The sequence below is a fragment of the Thermobia domestica genome, chromosome 3 (genome assembly GCF_964235325.1).
Source record: "Thermobia domestica chromosome 3, izTheDome1.hap1.1, whole genome shotgun sequence".
Taxonomy (NCBI): domain Eukaryota; kingdom Metazoa; phylum Arthropoda; class Insecta; order Zygentoma; family Lepismatidae; genus Thermobia; species Thermobia domestica.
The window spans coordinates 15,908,563-15,932,202 of record NC_137456.1 but is presented as its reverse complement, the minus strand read 5'-3'; the positions used below and the strand labels follow the sequence as shown (position 1 = coordinate 15,932,202).

General features: G+C 35.8%; 1 protein-coding gene across 4 annotated transcripts in view; it reads right to left on the bottom strand.

The window, feature by feature from the left end:
* Window positions 1–5,626: 5,626 nt before the first annotated feature.
* LOC145680190 (MTOR-associated protein MEAK7) overlaps window positions 5,627–23,640 on the bottom strand; it is a 46,570-nt gene continuing 28,556 nt past the window's right edge. For 3 of the 4 annotated variants that reach the window (XM_081750439.1, XM_081750441.1, XM_081750440.1), the window contains exons 5-7: window positions 17,793–17,911; window positions 15,855–16,034; window positions 5,627–8,776 (exon numbers count right to left, since the gene is read on the bottom strand). In XM_081750439.1, the coding sequence (XP_081606565.1) occupies window positions 8,660–8,776; window positions 15,855–16,034; window positions 17,793–17,911 (416 nt within the window). In that variant the 3' untranslated portion in view covers window positions 5,627–8,659. The remainder of the gene's footprint in view (window positions 8,777–15,854; window positions 16,035–17,792; window positions 17,912–23,640) is intronic. The other variant, XM_081750442.1, reaches the window with a different exon arrangement.

Below are 23,640 nucleotides of genomic sequence, written 5' to 3'. Positions count from 1 at the left end.
GACTACGGAATATATTTAAGTTAAGATAATACAACTGCACAACAAACATGACTGAGTGGAGCTTTCGCGCTTCTGTCCGGAAGTCCAGGATTCAACTCAACATTCGACCATTCTGACAAAACTATTCTTCATTCCATCTATGAAGTAGAAATAGTGCGTGTACTGAGAGTTGGCCGACTTCCTTTCTTATTTTTTTTTTAAATCGTTATTATTACTAATCACCAGCAGTGACGATTTTGCGAAGGTTAGGGGGGCGGTCTTTCGGACTGAAGCCTGTTCCCCAAAATTACGGAATGTCTAAAACAAACGAATTACCTATTAGTTATGCCTTTACTCATAAACTTTAAGCTGCCGCCAAATAAAAATTAAGAATGTTTAGAAAACCTAACATTAGTAAGAAAAAAAAAACTCCTAAAATACTTTTCTAAATCCGCCACTGATTCTCAGTATAAAATGATCTTCAAGGTTGTACCCGGAAGTTATCGCTAAATATATAAACGAAACCAAATACAGTATTATTTATGCCTGTCTCTTCCCAAATAAAATTAGGACATTTTAGAAAATGAAACAATCAGAGAAACCCGTCCCAAAGTACGTTCCTAAATCCGCTACTGATTATTTGTATAAATTAGTATTCAAGGTTGTTTCCGGAAAATTATTGCTAAATCGTTGCACAGCTACAGTATAACAGAAATGTGGAAGTACGGTTAGACGGATACATTGAAAAACGTACGCTTTGACGGATATATAGAAAAATAAGTTTAACTTTTGCGCTAGAAGCTAGAGTACTAAGCTCTTAGAAATGAAACAGACGACAAACTGAAATGATCCCGAGAAGAAAAAATGTCGATAACTTAAAAGTTAAAAATAAAGTTAAATAGCCTCTAAAACTGCAATTCGTAAAACATGTGCTCCATCCATCTTGATGGTGAATTTTAGAGCGAAATATGGCATTTAGGTCATGGAATTCTTATCTAACTATAGAATATACTATAAGAAAGCAATTTAGATAGAAAAATCATGAAAATGAAAAAAGCCAAAATTTCCAAAATTCTCGTTTTTTTCCAAAAAAAGCCGTCTTTTTATGTGAAAAAAACCGATTCAAAAAAGCCGGCTTTTTTGCATCTCTCTCTCTCTCTCTCTCTCTCTCTCTCTCTCTCTCTCTCTATATATATATATATATATATATATATATATATATATATATATATAAGATGAGAGAGAGAAATAAGAGTTGTTCATTTCCTATTTAGCGAACTTTTTGTATCAACCTGTTGGCAACACTGGTTTCTACCTTCTTCCATTATGGCTGCATAACCTGAGTCTCCTAAAATTAATGACCATAAGACATGGGTGGAGCTATGGGGGGCATTGCCCCCCAACATTTTGAGAAAAAATAAAAAATCCTACTTATAAGATCCTTCAATTCTCATTTGTATTTACCGTGCCCCCGCAGCAGACAAAAGGTCTGCCCCCCTCCCAGCGAACAATTCCTAACTCCGCCCATACCATAAGAGTATTAAGTAATGGGTATTAAGTTTCCGCCATTTTTAATGTCTGTCCCTCTTGGGTCCGAATATTCGCTTCAGGCCTTTATTTTCCTACCACATACCATACTACATACCACATACATCTACCTCATATACAAAATCCCAAATTACTAAGTATGGCACAACACAGGAAAGTACGCAAGGGGGGGACCTGGGGGTTCGGACCCTCCCGAAATTTCGACTTTTTTAAAATTTAGCCTAATTTTAGGGGCAATTTTAGGAATTTTAATATAAAATACCTTCATATTTAGTTTGGACCCCCCCCCCCGAAATAAATTCCTGGGTACGCTACTAGCACAACAATATTTTTGAAACCCGTGTAAGTTAATGATACATAAATAAATAAATAAATAAAGTAAAAATTGAAAAGCCGAAAAATAAATGGTCTTCAGTTTAGATGAGGTTCCTTTAGCTATTGTGGAAAGTAATGCTAAATTACAGAACCACTATACATTCTGATAAATCCTTCTTATACAGCAGTAGGAAATACGGGAAAATTTAGAAAACTGATCAAAGAATTTCTGCTTTCTTGTTATTTTTATTCGGTAACTGGATATCTGAAAGAATGTAGGCCTATATAGTGTGAAGATGATTATTAATTTATGTAGTATATGAAAATACTGTTAGTCATTTGTACCTGTAGCAATGTTGTAGATATAAATTATGTAATGACTAAGATAGTTTGTAACTTTATGACGTATCCAAACCATACATACAATATGTATCCTTAATATATGAAAAAGAATTAAAATAAAATTATAATACGCTCAGTTTGCATTCTTCCCTCAAAATAAGTAACCATGTTTCTAAGAAGTAGCATAACAGGCATGCGTGTTTTAAGCTTCAAATTCTTCGACAGAATTAACGAAAACAAATCGTTTCAACTGAATAATAACACGAATTCCCTTCTTTTACTCGTCATTTAATTTCTTCGTGGATATGGCTTTGGTCTGTTAATGTTTATCCTAGATATATTTGAAAGTGTCCACTTTGTCGAAAGTATTAACTGATTATTTTAACTTATCCATAATTGGTAGTATTACGGTCACGGTGAATTTCCATGTATTTAGTTTTCTTTGTATCTACTTTTAGATGTTAATGTATGCATTTATGTTGATCTCGCATCATCATCTATCAGATTGATATCGTCATCAGCACAAGCTACCAATTATGGATAAGTTAAAATAGCTGATGGATTATGGATTGTGGATTGATAAGCTGTTCAGTGCTATTAAGCCCTAGGCCACTGTTGATATATTTTTTTTCACAGCATATTACAAAACAAACTGGAATAATAACAGCGACAACGCATCTCCTTGTTTCAGGTCTACTCGACATGAAATCTCGTAGGCAAGTATTTTCCTACTCAGACGTCACTTTGAACTTCATTTAAACACATCTTTGTTAATCTAATTGTTTTTTTTTTTTTTGTTTTTTTTTTGTGTGTGTGTGTGTTATACCAAATTCGATAAGAATGTTTATATATATCATTTATATATATACTCACACTCATACTCAAAAAAAAAAAAAAAAAAAAATCCAGGTGCATCAATTTATTAATTTCAGAAAGACCTACATCTCGGTAAGAAGTAAAAACAACACTTCTTACCGAGATGTAGGTCTTTCTGAAATTAATAAATTGATGCATCTGGATATTTTTTTTTTTTTTTTTTTTGAGTATTTGACAAATAGTAAGTATCTGTCGATAGTTGATCAATTTTGCCTAAATCCCACTAATTATTATCTCCAATAATTTCATCTGTGTATGGGGCCAGTCTTGCTAACAGAATGTTTGAGAATACTTTATGGGATAATGATGAAAGGAAAATATCTCTTAGTTCCAGATGAGGACAATAAGTTTGTGTATCTTGCTCCATATTTTCCTCCTTCAGCTTAAGTTTAACTCAGTGTCTACACTCGAAGATTAGTTTTGTTTAAATATTTATAGTAATTTATGTATAATTTTTTTCAACGAATTGGAGGCAAACACCAGAATGCCACGTAAACAGTGCTGATTCTTCTCACCGCAAAATCTTTTCTGTAAAGGAAAAACAATGAGTGTGCTTTATTTCTCATTATCCTGGATTTTATCACTGGTGTTTGCATTTTTGTTAAAGATCCCACATAAAAGCACATCCATCTCTTACAAATACGTATAACACCCATGTACAGTATGCGGCAAAACAAACAGTACTGAAATTCGCGTACGGGTGGCGCTCAGATGCTATGTGGTATGAGCTGTGAGTGCGACATGTGTGCTCAGTTGCGTGTGGACTAGCGTAGTGTGCAGTTGGTGCGAAGATAATGTTACTCACAACAGAGGAGGAGGTACTTATTGTCGAGCAATATTTCCGCTCATAAGGTGTGGGGCAGCGTCTCACTGCAGGAAATTAGCGTGGACGTCTAGTATATTGCTCTGGAGTGTTGGCTATGGCATATAAAAATGAAGATTTCATCAGTAACATATGGTTCAGTGATGAAAAGCCAAGCGTACTTTGATCGCCACATCAATCGACAGTTGATTATTGACCCTGTCTTCATGATTTGTTCGGTTTATACCGCACGAAAAATCTGTCGTTATAACAACAATGGATGCAACAAGATGAAGCTATTGCCGACACTGCAAGTGAGTCACTTACCCTTCTGTTCACAAGAGTTTGGACATCGCTTGATTTGCTGTGGAACGGATTTTTCATATCATTCCCACTCCCCTCACCTCATGACTCCAGATGCCTACATACGGAGTATGCTGAAGGACGCAATTTTCCGAACAGGTAACTTCCTACCACTATACCAAAGTTAAGAGAAAAGATTCGGTCATTTGCTTTGTCATTCAAGCAAACCATGTTCACTAACATGTTCATCGATCTACAGGACCGCTAAGAATATGTGCGACATAATTTTCAACATTTTGAACACACGATGTACAAGAATGCTTCCTTGTAAATTTACAATGTGTGTTGAGTAACATTTAGTTGACATCCATTTGACAACCTTTCTTATGTTTCGTTATGTTGTACACCAAATAAATAAATGTCAACGATGTGACTTCAGTACTGTTTGTTTTGCCGCATACTGTAGTAATGTGGTAAAGTATAATTAAGCAGCTTGTATCTCTTGCATCCTCAAACGACTTTATTTTTTAAGTTTACAACAGTTCAACTTTTTAAAGTTTAAGTTTACAGTGTTCTTTATGTATGAGTGGATTCGCTTTGAAATACCAAAATCAGCGACATAATTTTCCAGTATTAAAAGAAGTTTTTCTTCTTTCTTACATTTTTGTATTAATATAATGTTTTATTAAAAACAATCCATTAAACTGAAAATGTTGAATTGAGGGTTAAGTTTTCATTCTTTTAAATATTCGGCATATGGTTTATTAGCAAGGAATGCCATTTTTGACAGCGACGCGTGTCAATCTGCAAGAATGACTCTGGAGAAAAATAAGCAATTAAGAAGCGAAATTCCACCACGTTCTCCATATTCGCCAGATATTGCCCCCCTTCTGACTTATTTATTCAGGTCCTTAGAACACAACCTTCCGTTCGCCAGATAATGCCCAATGGCGCTTTTTTTGCTATCAAAGAAATATATATATATATATATATATATATATTAAGCAAGACACTCTAAACTTAGTAGCTCGTTAGAAGGTTTTAATTAACACAGCGATTACATCACTCAATCAATTATTAATGTTCAAGTTTTCTTAACTCCATTTGATCTTCAAATAAGTGTTTATTTTCTGGTACCCCTGAACAGTTCTCAAAAGCACTATGGATAAAATTAATAATTGAAAATATTAACAAACTAGAACAAAGTTATAGTTCCTTTTACTTGTGAACACAGGACGTTCTTAGAACTAGTTGCACTTGACCTACAATAAAAAAAAAGTGTTTTCAAGAATGTCTTCTTGAAAATACTTGTCAATTATATATACTAAAAATTACGATTTATAATATTAATATTATATTTTCGAAACAAAAAAATGTAAAAATATATTTTAAATTTCACTAATAGCATGATTTCAGTCAACTTACAACGAAAACACAAAACAAGAAATGTTAACAAAGATATTCGTCAATATACTTGCATTTTATTTTCTCAACAACACAATAAATGATATTCATAACACAGTAGTAGTTTCATATAAATAACAACAAAATAATCTATTACTATGTACAAGTTTGTACGTATATGATTGTATTGGCACTATTCGTACAAAACTAATACCACGGATAACTCTGATACACAACCGCTATCAGGACAGTGATGAACGTAATTTATACAATTGACACACCAACATAGCATTGGTGCACTGATTGATTTGGTGCATACAATAATAATAATAATAATAATAATAATAATAATAATAATAATAATAATAATAATAATAATAATAATAATAATAATAATAAAAATGATTCGGAATAAATAAATTTATTTTTGAAGCTCAACACAAGAACGACTGGCGTTCCACCATTCTATATTTGTCAATACACTATTGATTGTAATTGTAAGGCAACTGTTTGAACTGTTGAGTATGACACAATGCGTCACTGCTTGGTTGTAAGTATTTTGTGCATCATGGCTGAAGTTGTACTGTACAACAACGTGTATGTATCAATTTTATATACTAAAAAGATAGTTACAATGTACTATTGAGTACTTTCATGCTACAGCACATCTCCAAGGACCTTACAACAGCAAAAATATAGAAATATAATGATTTTATTTGTTCTACATCTGAGCTCCTTCGTGGCTAAGCGGTTAGCGTACGCGCATTTGGCGTGGGAGACCCGGGTTCGATTCCCGGCGGGAGCTCATGTGGTTCGGATTCCACGTTAATCAGTAGGTCCACGTCTCATATAGCCTAGCTGCTGAACGGGACGTAAAACTCAAAGTCAACTCAAAGTCATTGTTCTACATCTTCCAAAATTTCAACCTCTAATGGTTCTGAGGTATTCCTCTGGCCTGATTGCTATTAAGAAGAAAACTCTAATTCCGTTTAAGGATTATATACCGTAATGATGTTCTTAAACTGAAGCTTTGTCCTGAATTTGTAGAAATTCAGAAGTGATTTAATGAATACAACGGTAACTTACATGTTTATCATTTTGCTTAGTAAATCTACAGATTTAGAATAAAACTCTTCCATCTACTTTCTAAATTCTAAAACTGTAGTCTAAAAACATTAACACTTTTAATGCGACGTATCTGGAACTGTTGCTTAGAACAAAGAGGGAAGAGAAGAAACGCACTGGATAACAGAACTATGCCAAACATAAGATCCAAAAATCACGCAGTCCCTGAGGATGGAGGAATCTTTTATTAAGCTAGTCTGTAGACGTTTTCCTTGAAATAAAAATGAAATCTTCAGTTTTACGTCCCACGATTGTGCTGCGTAGACTACAGGAGACGGTAATGATAACGAATTAAATAGTGGAATCAAGGAAGTAGGATGAGATAAGGGAATTCTGAGAAAACTCATGTGCATGGTGGTTGTAATCACAAAGCCCGCTTGGCGCGGACTGGGATTGAACCAGGATCCCACACATTAGAGGTACACATTCTACCACTGAGCCACTGCAATCCCAGACGCTTTCCTAGATTCAGCATCGTCTTCTTTCGCGTCTAAAGACGCGCATCTCATTAAAGGGGTTAAGGAATGTAATCCACAAGCGCAATTCGAGTTGAGCTTCTTCGTGGCTAAGCGGTTAGCGCACGCGTCTTTGGCGAGGGACATCCGGGTTCGATTCCGAACGGGAGCTCATGTGGTTTATATTCCACGTTAATCAGTAGCTCCCGTCTCATATAGCCTCGCTGCTCAAAGGGACTTTAAACTCAAAATCAACTCAACTCAACGCAATTCGAATTTTCTTTCTAAAAAGAATTAGCTTGGACGAAGACCTTAGAATCACTAGACGTTAAAATTTGGAAGCTATAGAACAAATAAAATGTTCTAAAAATATAAATAAAAATTCTCCATATACATATTATTACGATACGATATTACGATTACAATATTACGATCAACTATAAAGAAAACTAAAATTTTAGATAACATAAATACTTCAGTTGGAGGCATCACTATTCGACAACCATTGTGTAACTGAATTACCTGTACTAATATACATGCCTCATAGAACCGAAACAAAGAATCTTATTTACATAAAACATCTGAGCTTTATGCTACTATCTGAAACCTTACCTTCGCTTTCATTACCAATACAATTCCGTAAATGCATCAGAATGTTGGCAAGGTAATAATACTGTGAAATGTACGTGGATAAGTTAGAAAGTTAGTTGCACTCCTTTGCAAATATTTTTGGTCAAAGGCTATTTTGCTGAAACCGTGTGGCAACACTGTAGATATGTAGCTGTATCGTGTGAAGTAGTAGCTTTCACGAGGCAAATGGAAGTGTTCTGATAGTCAGTCGTAAACATGTCTCGACAGCTGCATGTTGCGTCCAAATTGGAAATGCCTGCAGTGATTCGTATTTTTGTGGGCGAAAAGTTCTCACTGCACTGAAATTTATCGGCAGTTGCATGAAGTAAACCGTGCAAAGGCATTGTGTTCCTGCATGATAATGCAAGACCACGCGCAGCACAACAAATGTGCTAACTTCTGACAAAGTTTAGGCTGGAAGTGTGGGATAACCTTCCTTATAGCCCAGACTTCCATGGGTTTGATCCGATGAAAGACGAACTTTCAAAGCGACAATACCACTCGGATGACAAGGTGAAAGCTGCAGCCCAAAAAGGATTATTGGGCATCGGACGGGATTTCCGTGCAGAAGGCATAGAAAAACTTCTACCACGCCTCGACAAATGCTTAAATAACGGAGGCCATTACGTTGAAAAGTAGATTGTGAATCGAACTTTACGATGCAAATAAAGTTCTTGTACAATTTCTATCCTGTTTTATTTTCTTAAGTAGTGCAACTAATTTTCTGACTGACCCTCTATTATATTAAAAAGCTGCGGCGAACAAATCTCAGTAGACTTCAAGAAAAAAATTTACTGATACATGACATATTTCTTTGGGTTGCAAAGAAACTGTTATGGACACATTTTGATTCTATGAAGGAAAAAAATATAAATGCTGTTTAATCTGAATCGTCTGCTTCCTCCGGATCTCGAAGGCCTTCACTGTGTCTTGTTTTGCCCATCATCTCAAGGATAGCTTGTGCTTCAGGATCAACATCCAAAATACTGCGTTCACCCTACGAAATAATTAATAACGCAATGTAATGTTCATTTAAAGTATTAATCAACAAAGATATATAATATCAAGCTGAATAATTGAAACAATTCTCTAAAATGTCCAGTGTTTATAATATATGGCCTCACAAAGTCTCAAATCAGTCTTAAAAATTAATTCACTCTTTCTGTCAAGTAAACATTCAATGTCATTCAACACAATAACCATCTCCCTTTTTTTTCATCTAATCTTCTCTTTATAATACATATAATTATTATTTCTCATTCTTATTTCATTAACTGAAAAAATGAAATAAAATCTTTAAGTTTTACGTCCCATAGTTATGCCGGTGAGGCTAAAGGAGACGGTGATGATGAGAGATGAGTGAAATGGTGGAATGAAGGAAGTGGGAGAACCCCGAGAAAACCTACGACCACGGTGTTTGTCCACCACAAAGTCCACACGGAGCGAGCTGGGATCGAACCAAGGATCCCAAGCACCGGAGGTGAACGCTCTACCACTGAGCCACCGCGCTCCCCTTCATCAACTGAAGTAATGATTATGAGATGGGTCAATGTCATACTGGGTTAAATAATTCAAGTCATTGTAAAAGATCACATGTACACCATGAACATACACGTTGAGATTTTATGATCATATAGAAAGTCGTAACCGAAAGAAAAAGAGTTCGGTTACGGTCTAGTGGTTCTGTTCGTGGTCGATGCCACTTGACACAACAGGTACTTCTGAGTTTCCTGTACGGTCTTGAATTTTGTCTCATACTCGGGCGATAACATGTGATCAGAAATAGATTCTGGTTTGGTTCGGGCGACAATTTTGTAAGCAGATTGCGTTCAGCTTCCTATACTGTCTCATATTCGGGCGTTGTATTCTCAGTAATGTTCGGTATGTGGTTGTCCTATTCACCTCGGAAGCCATGTAGCACAAACTGGTTACACATTCATTAATCATACCAGTGAGAACGTGGACTGGGGTTCGAACCAAATATTAATATGTGACGACGTTTTCGAAATGTGGTACCATATAGCTACTTAAGGCGCATGTCAATATAAAATATTGGTAGTACTATTTTATACAATAAACTTATTTGCTATATAACCTCTTATAACGTTAATGCACTAATATGCAATTAAACATTTACCATGCAAATACATTATTCCTATCAAAAAATAATTAAAATGAAATTTACTTGGTTTAATATATTTGAGCCTCAGTTCTTCCAGAACTATTTCTTTAGAGGCCATATTATTTAGTTTTTACATTTGGTTATCACACTGTTATAATATATAAAAGCAAGAATTTTGAAAACGCTTTGCTCAATAATATATACAGAATGACTGGTAATTTGATGCATTCCTTGCAAGCGGATATTCTACAGGTACTTTCGAACATTTTCACCTATATGAATTATGGGTCGCAAATCAATAGTTTCTGAGTAATTTGCACTTGTGTGATTTCTTTGAAATTTGCCGGCTAACAAGAGGTCCGCGAGAAAGTTTTACCCTGATCCACTTGCACATACCGTAGAGCGATGAAATTTTACATGTGTAATCCCGCATACCTATGTAGGTCATGTGGTGACGTACAGCTCGTAACTCTGTACCGTTGTTGTGTTATAAGTCCGAACGTGAAGTAAGGTGTACTGGTTCGAAATCCATCACTGCACCTCAGAAAGCAGCGTGGCAACATCGCAGAAGTACTTGTCCCTAGGAAATAACTGCATGGTTGGGAAATGGTGGAATGAAGATGGTGAGCGGCTAAGAGAAAACGCGATGTATGACGGATTTCATACCCAGGGTCGTGCATATGTCTGGCCAACATTCGAGCAGTAAACGGCTTCGTCGTTTTCCAGGAGAGGAACACCTTTTGTCAACATGCCACGCTCTGGGATTTCACAGAATCCCGCAATGCGCGCACCAGTGATGCAAATTATATCCTATTAATTGTGGTACCCTTTGCCTGGAAAGCAAGTAGTAATACCCCATACTGATCCCAAATAAAATGATCATCACTTTAGTCGCTCAGAGTTGAACACGGACTTCCTTTGGTGGTGGTACGTCTACACGCTGTTATTGGTTTGACTAGGTTTTCTCTGGTTATCTTCACTCCCACTAGGCGAAGGCAGGGATGGTACAGTCCGCAGCAAAAAACCTGCAACATGAGCATGTAAGTTTATTGTAAAACTACGCCTAACAGTGCAGGGAATCAACATAAGTCTAAGCGGCACGAATCACGCCCGGAGAAACCTCGGCGTCCTCCCCTGCACACTTATTTTGAAGCAAAAGACTTCGTCGTTTCGCAATAAACTTACATGCTCATGTTCCAGGTTTTTTGCTGCGTACTGTACCTTCTAGAAGACTAAGGCCAGCTCCTTCCCAAGTCCTAGACTCACCTAAAAAACCGATGTGACCACAGAGTTGGAGGTCTGAACTCTTCCTTGAATCATTCCCTTACATAAGTACATAAATAAATAGCAATTGAATACATCACTTTAATAACTCGAAACAAAATTACGAGCACTGTCGTACCAATTGCTACAATGATAACCGAATGTTAAAAGCTTTATACAAATGTAAAAATGTAAACCTTGGAAAGTCATAACAAAATAACACATTTAGCACTGTAGCACTAACAAAAGCTTGTGAAAATTAGAAATAGAGCGTGGCATGCTGACAAAAGCTGTCCCCCTCCTGCAAAACAACGGACCCGTTCACTGCTCAAATGTTAGTCAGACACATGCGCGACCCCGGGTATGAAATCCATAATAGTTCGCGTTTTGTCTTAACCGCAACACCATCTTCATTCCACCTCTCCCGAACCACGCAGTCATTTCCTAGGGGCAAGTATTTCTGCGATGTTGCGACGCTGCTTTCTCAGGGGCAGTAATAGATTTTGAACCACTACACCTTACTTCACGTTCGAACCTATAACACAACAACGGTGCAGAGTTACGAGCTGTAAATTATCACATGACCTACATAGGTATGCAGGATTACACATGTAAAATTTCATCGCTCTACAATATGTGGAAGTGGATCAGGGTAACACTTTCTCGAGCACCTTTCGTTAGATGGTAAATTTCAAAGAAATCACACATATCGGTGTTTTTTTTTTTTTTTTTTTCCAACATTATTCACTTTCAATAGCCCATAAAAGATAAGTCACGGAATAAAGCGGTATAACACGATACGGTAGAAGCTTTAATAGGTTCACGTATGTCGGATGACACCACATTGGGTTTCACCTTTTCTTTGTAGAATGCTGCTGCTTAACATTTTGCGTAATTAGAGATTTTTGGATAAATAATATTCCTGCTCACTTTGATTAAATTACTTGGCTTATATTCACATGTTTCCGTTCTAACAAAGAACTGTTCCTACGTCGTATGGACGATAATAGCATTTTTGACACTTCCACACATTATTTCCACTACATTTTAATATATTGTTGCAGGGATTAACACAAGAATTGTTTTGACACTAATATTACTACAATATTTCTGGTTATTTCTAGAAAATTTTCATTTTTGGAGTTTATTGGTGTTGCCATTTCTTGCTTAGATGCATTCTCTTCCCCCACACTGCTGTAACTAGTGGCGTGAAAGTATTCATCCGCTAACACTAATTTGCACAGTCATGTTTGAAGGTGGAGAAAAGAGGTTAATATCGTTTAATATACAGTTTACTTTGATTAGGAACAACTATCCCACTACATGACTAAGTTAGATCATAAAATTTATTAAAATATGATTCGATCATTGCACGGCACTATTTTCTTATAGAAAGTACACTGCATTCACTATTCATTATTCTCGAGACATGGGAAAGCCAAAACTCTTGGCATTTGGCTTGAAGCATAGACCCAAAATGATATATTGAATTTTCAAAGACTCAGAGAAAAACATCGTAGGCTGCATAACAGGGACCTAATTCCATAATAATATTGGAATTTATTAAATGGGATTTTTGATGATAGGAGCACACTGTCATAAAGCAGGGAATATTATCACTGATTTAAGAGAGAGGAATTGTAGAAAATCATCCTACAAGGAAACGGAAAAATTTATATACGTGACTAGAAGTATGTGAATGAAGGAACTCAATCCGTTATTTCAGAAGTAACATGTATAATAAAACCTGTTAACTTGGCCTCGTTTTTGTCGAGCCTGCATTTTCTCATAAGATATGCATTAATTGTTACTCTATAAGTTGGGTACCTGTCTTATCTTTTGGTTCGATTTCACCTTCTGCCAAGTGGGATTTGTGGTGGACACTCCTCTTATTTATACCCACTTAATTTATTTGATCATTTGGTTCATTGTCATCACCACAGTCTCTCTTAGCCTTGGAGTATAATCTAGGCACGTTGAAGTTTTCTTCTTCTTTTTAAGACTATATTGGAAGTTCGCTGAATTGAAGCAACGTTACTCCAGAGCTACTAATGTGAAATTTACTTTGGTATGTTAGACACTTTAACATTTGACAGAATGTGTGATGTGCATTTCTAACAAAGCTTTGCGAAACACGTTTTACTGCTGTTTTAGAAGATCAGTGAACAAAGGAGCAAGAAAGTAACTGTCCATTAAAAGTAATTTCTTCTCCAAAACTAAAGGAAGTTAAATCCTTTATCAGTCAGGAGCCATTAAGGTCTCTCATTCATATTCTATATTCCGTGTCTGTGGATTTTCTCGGGGTTCTCCCGTTTCCTCCCACTTTCTTCGTTCCACCATTTCCTTCATTACTCATCATTATCGTCTCCTTTAGTTTAGCCGGCATAACTGTAGGACGTAAAACTTAAAGATTTCATTCCACTTCATTTTTTTTTCTCATATTCTACATTGCAAGAAATGTGTTCGACGTTCGGAAACGATTTACTGCGACCCTGGTATGGAGTTTAGCGCTTTACGAATCAGTGACGTGGACATTGAGAGAAGCTGAAATATCCAAACTAGAAGCATTTGAAATATGGTGCTCGCGGAAAATGCTGCGCATATCATGAACAGAAAGGAAAAGGAATGAAGACGTACTAAAGGAAGCTAATGAAGGACGACAGATCATGAAGATAATAGGAAAAAGAAAAATGGAATGGAATGGAATCTTTAAGTTTTACGTCCCACGGTTATGCCGGTTAGGCTAAAGGAGACGGCGTTTGATGAGAAATGAATGGAATGGTGGAATGAAGAAAGTGGGAGGAAACGGGAGAATCCCGAGAAAACCCACGAGCACGGTGTTTGTCCACCACAAAGTCCACACGGCGCGAGCTGGGATCGAACCAGGGACCCCAAGCACCGGAGGTGAACGCTCTACCACTGAGCCACCGCCAGAAAAAAGAAGAAACAGCATGCTTGGCCTTCTTATTCGACACTCCGATTGGATCACAGTGTTGATAGAGGGTAAGGCAGACGGAAAATCAGGAAGAGTAAGACCAAGGATAGAATATCTATCTGCAGTTACGAAGAAGTGACCTTAGCAAAGTATAAAACAACCCTCGCAAGGGAGAGGAAAGTTTTAAAATTTCTATGTTACCCACCAAACTATGGCTGAGGTGAGAAAGAAGACATTGTAAGATATTTGTAGTTCAGCCCACTTGGCTTTACTGATCTTTGGATGTCTTTTGTTTTCGCTATGCGTTTCAAAGCTTTTCCTTTAGGGAAACTTGCGGGAAATTTTTTTAAAAATTACTCGGATTCATGTTGTAAAATAAAATACAGAAAAAAGGAATATCTGTTTGGTGGTCAACCTCGAAATGTATTGACAAGGTGAATTCAGAACGAAAGTGCTTCGATAATTAAGAGGGATGAAACGACATTATGAATATTTTGAACATTTTTTGGAACTGACGACCTTATCTGCAGTTATTGTCATAGATCAAAGAGAGACATGGCCGAATATGCTGTAGCATTATATAAGTAATTAGCACGTTGAAATTACATTTGAATGATAGTGCTAATAGACGGGGCTTGAAAAATTCACTCGCCTGCTCGCCAGTAGCGAGCACTTTTTAATATTTGGCGAGTAAAGTGAACGATCTTTTTCATTTGAATCAACTTCTGTACACCGCTAAGTAATTTTGTTACTGTTTCCGCGAAAGAGTGGCGTTAGTGCTGCAACAGTTTTGTTTCTGCGCAAAAACGTGGTACCACCTGTGTTTCATATTTAGAATGAAAATCTTACCAATACCCGTCCATACGCTAGTGCCCTTTTAAAACTGTCTATGCTGTCCCGTTTGAATGAAATGAAATAAGTAAATAGACATCGTGAAGTATAAAAATTGTGATCCGCAATATATTTTGTTCAGAGTGCTATTCCTGCATTGGCTTGCAACTACGTATCCTTTTTCACAGCCACATAAAACTATGTTTATCAGTAGAAAGTTCTAATTTGGATTTGCTGATGCTCATAAATCTACATGGATCACTCCTTGAACTATCTGACCCAAGGCAGTCTATCGATCACTGGTATTTCAAAAGCAGCGGCCGCCATACAGCTGGACATGTTCACAAGAAATTCAAGAATAGAGCAGATATATTTTTTTTTTTTTTTTTTTTTTTTTGTAAGAGACATGCCAATAAACAAAATAAAAATTGTATTGATATGTTTACTGTGTCGCAAAGTGATTTTTGTTCATTTGTATAAACACTGTACCTGCAAAATGGTCTGGCTAGTAGATATTTTGGCTGGGTAGTACTTCCAAGCAAGATTTTTCAAGCCCTGCTAATAGGTATTTATTAGATGCCACTGTTTTTATATTATAAAAACTAATATGTAGGTAATAACAGTTGCAATAGAACAGGTATATTACAAGATACGTATAACATTTTTTTCCTCAAAGTACATTTTTTTTTTTTTTAAATTTCGCAATTTCAACGCAACCAATGAAAATCAACACAGAGAGGTTTTACTGTATAAAAATGGCACGTATGTCTTCTTTTAAAATTAAATTATTAATTATTCTTCAATATAGAAATTGTGAGTAATTGTAACAAGGTAACATTAATACCAAAATCGTAATTACATAGGAAAGCTACTGAAGGCAACATAACTATCGATTCACGAACAACCGATCAGAACCGAGCTCACCTTTTCTTCAGCTGTCAAAGGAGGAGGACCGACTCCCCAGACTTCAAGATGGCTAATTTGAAACTTCTTTGTCCCTGAAAGCATTGGGGAATGGTATGTAGTACACGTTTCGCTGCATTCCCCTTCTCCAAATTCAGCATCCAACCATAATCCAAAGTAACCAAATTGGCCTCCCATACCCTAAAATAAAACACAATTACCAGAATCTTAACTGGCGGAAATGCTAACGCAAAATGCAATTTCTTCATACAAATTGCGGAGCAATTCAAATTCTCAATTTACTGGTTTACTAGAAGAAGTTCAAAATCTTTTACAGCATTGAAACTAAATAAGTCGTGGATTTAGTTTAATAGAGGATCCGAATTACAATTTTCCTCTGTAGAGTTTAAACCCAAGAACGCCAATCACTAGGCCAGGAGGGAAACAAATTTCTGAATTATTTTCCTATATTTGTTGTCTTGATAACTCATTCAGGCTTGAGCCTAATTTTTAAACTAATATAATGAATGGGCTCATAATATTCTCAGCGTCTTATAATCAAATTCTAGGAATACTGAATTTCTGTCTAATACATGGAATCTGAAATAATAATAAAAGAAAAAGGATTTAAAAAAAAAAAAAGTCAGGATAATCTTAGAAATGCGGCAATGGTTACTCCACAAAACATTTGATACTATCTAGTAGATCGCATCTTACTCTGACCAACCACAATAAAGCCTCCAGGAATATTTATTCTTAATTGGGGAGGTGCTCGGTAGCACGTACATCTCAAACAAAGTAACAGAGAGAAAATGCTTACTGGAGTGTTCTTGTTTCTATGACTAGATTCATCCAATAAGTATTTTTAGAAACACCTGTGCGTAGAAACAAAACAGATAATACAGGAAACGATTCACGTTTGTCCTCCCAACATACTTACTTTCCTTTATATCTCTTTGCAAACGTAACAGAAGTATCTCTATAAATTAAATGCATTCATTCATCAGATGGATGTAGTACTAGTCCATTATCCAGCATACGTTTCTTTTAAGGTTAGTTTAAAGTGACAAGTTTTGCCGATAGATGTCACTACAGTCTTCGCATATATCTCATGTATTTTTTTTACCTTTCACGAAAATTCACGATTTTTCTTACAAATTTCAACCTAGAGATTTCAAATTTTTCGAGAAGGAACTTCATAACCTATCGAAGACAACAATCCGTGCCGATTTTTTAATTAGAATTTTCTTCATTGTTGAAGTGGCTTGTTTGTTAAAAGGGATATCCATACCTTTAACAATATAACTCTTTCAAAAATGAAGATGATTCAAAATAAGAAATCGGCACGGATTGTTGCCTTCGATAGGTTATGAAGTTCCTTCTCCAAAAATTTGAAGTCTCTAGGTTGAAATTTGTGAGAGAAAATGTAAAGTTTTGTGAAAGGTAAAAAATACATGAGAGAGAGACGGACTGTAGTGACATCTATTGCCAAACTTGTCCCTTTACACCAACCTTAAGTTTTCGTATAAGGTCCAAACGAAAAAAAAAAAAAAAAAAAAATACACAGCCCACCATCGACCAAACTTTGGTCCTGCAGCTCATGAATAACTCTGGTAGTCATGATATGTCGCAATCCCTTTGCTGTGTTATGGGTAACATGAGTTAGCTGTTTTTCAAATCTTGAACCTAAACCGAATCGAACTCGTAACCACGCGCGCCGAAAGCGAGTATGCTAACTATAAAACCATCAGAAGCTTTATATACTAAATTAATTACATATTGCATTTCACTTACACTTTGATAGATCTGAATTATTGGGAAACTTACCAATCCATTAGGAAGTGTTTGCTGCTGGATATTTAAGTACATGTAATGGTCGTTGTAAGCTTTATATAATAAATTAATTACATATTGCATTTCACTTACACTTTGATAGATCTGAATTATTGGGAAACTTACCAATCCATTAGGAAGCGTTTGCTGCTGGATATTTAAGTACATGTAATGATCGTTGTATCCTGTGCTATTGTAAATCCCCATTTTAGGTGTAAGACTGAAGAGAAAGCTGGTATGATCGCCTAAAAATATAAATGACAAATTTTATTTTAAAGATATTGTGTTTATTTAATGTTCAAATTTACTGACTACTTTTACAATACAAAGAACAGTAACATTATAATGAGTTACTTCTTAGAAAACAGCAAAAAGAATTACACATACTAAAAAGGTATAGTACAAGCGACAAATATATAATCAGATAGGTGAAAGAAATAGGAGGAAAAACTGAAAATAGAAAAGTAAATGTGAGGCATCGAGGTATACGGCGTCATCTCGACACCCACCTGTTTCCCTACTACTTCCTCTACCTATTTGATGACGCGATTAACGAAAGTCCTTAATCTGGGATCATTTGAAATCTGCAAACTTAGTAACCATCGTGTTTTAAATGTGCAGCCTTTATTTACTTACATTCGATTATATTCATTTTAACTTCTTTACATATATATATATATATATATATACAGACTGTTCCATAATTCGTGTTATTTTCTACAGCGCTGGGAGAAGATGAAGTTAATACACTATTAATGTAAAATTTGGCACTCTTATTGAGAAATATCCGAATTTTTCGAATTTCTAAAGAAAATAGGAGAAATATGCTGTTTAGCTCCCCTTTTAGGGGTGTAAACACGAAAGTTAATTTTCCTTATGGGAGATTCAATGTTAAATTTTAGAAGCAGTTTTCTCCAATAATTATTCGTGAAGATTTTGGAGCAAATGAGTTGTATTTGTTACAAAATGCAAAAACACTCGTTCACAAAGCTAGTAAAGAAGTCTCAAACATTATTTTGCGAAGGTCCCCCTTTTGGGGGGCAAGGGGCGTAAAAAGGTGGTGGGTAATATGTTACCAAAATCCCAAAATTTATTTTCGGAATGCCAGTAAGCGTGAGATTTATCACAAATGTCACAGAATTAATGCTCCAATGTCCTTACATGTAAGAGTGACTGATAATGGGGCTACAGCCCCCTTTCAAAAATAAAAAGAACCACCATAAATATCCTTAGTAAGGACACACGAGAAGAAGGTATTTTTGTTAATTAATGTGAAATTTGGCGTCATTGTATCAAATGAGTATGCGATTTTCAAATCTGGAATGTTATTTTGATAACGCACCGCCTTACGGGGGCACAGGGGGCGAAGCACTTAATGATGGATCTTTATAAAAATTCAAAATTTTGTTCCGGAAATACCAGTGAGCGTCAGATTTTTCACCACTGTTACAGAATTAATATTCTAATGCTCCTTGCATGTGCCAGTGACTTATATGGGGCTATAGCCCCCTTTCAAAAATAAAAAAAATCACCATAAATGTCCTTACTAGGGACATACGAGAAGGTATTTTTTTTAGTTAATGTAAAATTAGGCGTCATTGTATCAAAAGAGTATGCGTTTTTCAAATCTGGAATGTTATTTTGATAACGCACCGCCTTAGAGGGCACAGGGGGCGAAACATAAAATGATGGATGTTTATAAAAATTCCAAATTTTATTCTGGAAGTGTGAATGAGTATTAGATTAATTACAAATGATACAGAATTAATATTCTAATGCTCCTTGCATGTGCCAGTGATTGATGTGGTGCTACAGCCACCTTCCACAAATCACCAAAAATCACGATAAATATCCTTAACAGGGACATACCAGAAGAAGCTTTTTTTCTATTGGTCGATTAATGTGAAATTTGGCGTTATTGTAAAAATTCCAAATTTTATTTTGGTAGTGCCAATGAGCATGAAATTAATTGCAAGGCGCACAGAATTAATGCTCCTATGCTATTTCCATGTACAATCCACAGCAAAGAACCTGCAACATGAGCATGTAAGTTTATTGTGAAACTACGACTAACAGCACAGGGAATCAACATAACGTCTAAGTGGCATGAATCACTCAGGAGAAACCTCGGCGTCCTCCCCTGCACACTTATTTTGGAGCAAAAGACTTCGTCGTTTCACAATAAACATATATGCTCATGTTGCAGGTTTTTTGCTGCGGACTGTACCAGCGACTGATATTAGGCTACAATCCCCTTTCATAAAACAATAGAAATTCATATTAAATGTCCTTATACGCAAGGACCTACTGGCAGATGGTAAATATTTTTCATTATTAAAGTGAAATTTGGCATTATTGTCGAAAAATGTTTGTTTAGAAAAAGAGGTAAAGCGACAATATGATAATGGTCATGTGTTGATCTCTTTTAGTGGCGTCAACTCAAAATTTGATTGGACTAACTGGAGTTTCAATGTAAAATGCGGAAAGCAGTTTGCTCTATATTTATACGAATTTTGCTGTAAATTAACAGTTTTAGGTAGAAAATACAATACCATTCCTCTTCTTCCTCCCCTTTCATCTATGATGGTACAATTCGCGGCAAAAAACCTGCAACATGAGCATATAAGTTTATTGTGAAATGACGAAGTCTTTTGCTCCAAAATAAGTGTGCACGGGAGGAGGCCGAGGTTTATTCTGGCGTGATTCGTTCCACTTAGACATTATGTTCATTCCCTGTGCTTTTAGGCGTAGTTTAACAAAAAACTTACATCTTCATGTTGCAGGTTTTTTGCCGCGGATTGTACATGCGTTTCTAGTTTTATTACGCCAAACCTCCAAATTGGGGAAGATAGGCAATAAGAAAAAATCAAACTTTTCGTTATTTCCCGTGAGCGTCAACATATTTGGAAATATACCAAAATTAATGATTAGAAGCTACCTCCATGTGCCAGCGACCACTTTAGTGATTCAATTCCCCCTTCCCGGTCCCAAAATCATTTAAAGAACCACACCACTTTGTTTTTATTATCTTCCATGCTTCTCTCTGGCCTATTCAGAATGCATGCTAAGAGATGTGTGTTTAAGAAGCACTGGAACACGTCCGAATCCTTTGTTGGCGTCCCACTGTAAGCTGATTTTAAGCAATGTCAACAAACTTTTGTTTATAAAACACCCTCTAATTCCTGACTCAACTTCTTGTTCATGTGTGCTGACAACAGTTTCAGACCTTTTCTTATCACAATACACCAACGATTTACGAGTTAACGTGTTGACAGTTCAATAGGATTTCGTGTCTGTAATCAACACCTGGGTTAGATTGACTTCTTCGGAAATGGACATTACATAGTAGGTGAATCTCGGGGATAGACTGGCTTAATCATTTGATAATTACTTGTCGTTTCCAGTATACTTTAAGAGTGCATTCATACTGTAGTGTCCTTCGATCATGCAGTCTTCAACTCAGGATCAGCGTGCTAATGTAATTGAATGGTACATTTTATCAGAAAAATCTGCAAGAGCAACAAGATCCCGTATAGTTAAAGAACTCGGATTAAAAGTACACGATATGCAAATTCACCGTTTGTACAAACAGTTCCGCAGCAATTGTTTTCACATTGCCCATCTTGCATCTAGAAAAAGTGCAGGAAGATCTCCAAGTGTATCTACAGAAGAAACAAAAAGACAGGTGTTGTTATCTGTTACTAGTTCACCGCGGAAATCCCTTGCTCGTCGAAGCTTAGGCTTAAATATTAAGAAAACTACGCTACAAATAATTTTAAGAAACTTGAAGGTAAAACCATACAAGGTCCGAATGGTTTCTGAATTGTGTGCAAGCGATTATGGTGATCGTGTTTATTTCTGTAACTGGTTTATCGAGAAGTTAAATGAAAACTCTATGTTCTTATTTCAAGTGATGTTTTCCGATGAAGCAAAATTCTTCTTAAATGGTTCTGTGTCCTCATCACATGCAAGATATTGGTCATCGATACAGCCGAACGTGAGATCAGAAGTGTCAATGGACAAACGAGGAATAATGGTTTGGTGTGGTATAACTGCGACTGAGGTGATAGAACCTTTCTTTTTTGATGAAAATGTAACAAAAGCTACTAAGAGAAAAAGTATTTGCTGAACTTGATCGTTTAAATTTAGGTCAAAGTGATGAATTATGGTTTATGCAAGATGGAGTGCCAGCGTATAGCTCAAATACGACTATAAATCTTTTGAGAGAGAAATTTGGGGAACGGATTATTTCTATGGGGTCAAGTGTCGAATGACCACCAAGAAGTCCGGATCTTACACCATGCGATTTTTTCATGTGGGGATTCCTAAAACAAATTGTCTACCAAAAATCATGTAACAGTGTAGAGGACTTGAAACAGAGGATTGTTCACAGTATAGAGATGATCACTCCAGATATGTTGGAGAAGGTGTTCACAGTTTCTTTAGTAAATCGCATTAATTTATGTCTTGCTCGTTCAGGAGGGCATGCTAAATAAAAGTAAGTTGATTTTATGGGTTTTACACTTAGGTTAATGATCTTTTTAAACAATTAGTGATAGTAGAGCCAAAAAGAGTTGTTTTCAACAAAGAATAATTTCCAGTAACTGATTTTTATTCCTCACAGTTTCTTTAGTAAATCGCATTAATTTATGTCTTGCTCGTTCAGGAGGGCATGCCAAATAAAAGTAAGTTGATTTTATGGGTTTTACACTTAGGTTAATGATCTTTTTAAACAATTAGTGATAGTAGAGCCAAAAAGAGTTGTTTTCAACAAAGAATAATTTCCAGTAAATGATTCTTATTCCTCGGGAAACATTTGTTTCTATTACAACCGTGTGTCCGTGTGTATTACGTCTGCAGTACATAAGAGTAAGTTGTTATATGGAAAGTTGGATAATACGGTTATTGTGTAAGAAGTAATGAAAATACATGCTTTTTCTTTTTACGAATAAAGCAAACAATATTGAAACTTAAAGCTCACTTTTAATTTTTAAGATCTTACTTTTCATTAAGATTTTTTTTTTTTTTTTTTTGTTTGTTCCTGCTACGTTTTCCATTGTCATTTTGTGTTCTTTTTCGAGATGGTTCTGCTTAAGTGTGTAGAAAATACGTAGGTGATTTGTGTGTGAGATTTTCTGCTATAAAAAGAGCTCTAATTGATTTTTAAAAATATAAAATTCTTTGATTATATCCCAGTGACACCATAACAACAAAGCTATATGCATAATCAGTTACACTGACAGAAGTTATTCATTTACAGTTATTTCCAGGTTTATTGTATATACTTTTTTTGTTTTGCAATAATGACAACTTACATATTAATTATGATATATTTATTGTGAATTTTGTGATTTTTGGAAGGGGGCTGTAGCCCATATAAGTCACTGGGACATGCAAAGAGCATCGGAATATTAATTCTGTGACATTTGTGACTAATCTCGCGCTCATTAGCATTTTCAAAATAAAATTTGGAATTTTCATAAAGATCCACAATCTTATGCTTCGCCCCCTTTGCCGCTAAAGGTGGTGCGTTATCAAAATTATACCGAATTAAAAAAAAAAAAAAAACGCCAGCGCCAAATTTCACATTTGATTTAAAAAAACAGCTTCTTCCGGTGTGTCCCTGTTAAGGATATTTATCGTGATTTGTGGAAGGGGGCTGTAGCCCCACATCAATCACTGGCACATGCAAGGAGCATCGGAATCTTAATTCTGTGTCATTTGTGATTAATCTGATACTCATTCACACTTCTAGAATAAAATTTGGATTTTTTAAATAAAGATTCAAATGTTTATGCTGCGCGCCCTGTGCCCTCGTAATCCGGTGTCACCAAAATAACATTCTATATTTAAAAAACGAGTACCTATTCACTAAGATAACAAATTATTTTACATTAATTTGACAAGAAATAATGGTTTCTCGGATGTCCCTGCTAAAATATTTATGGCTAATTTTTTATGTGATTTTTTGGAA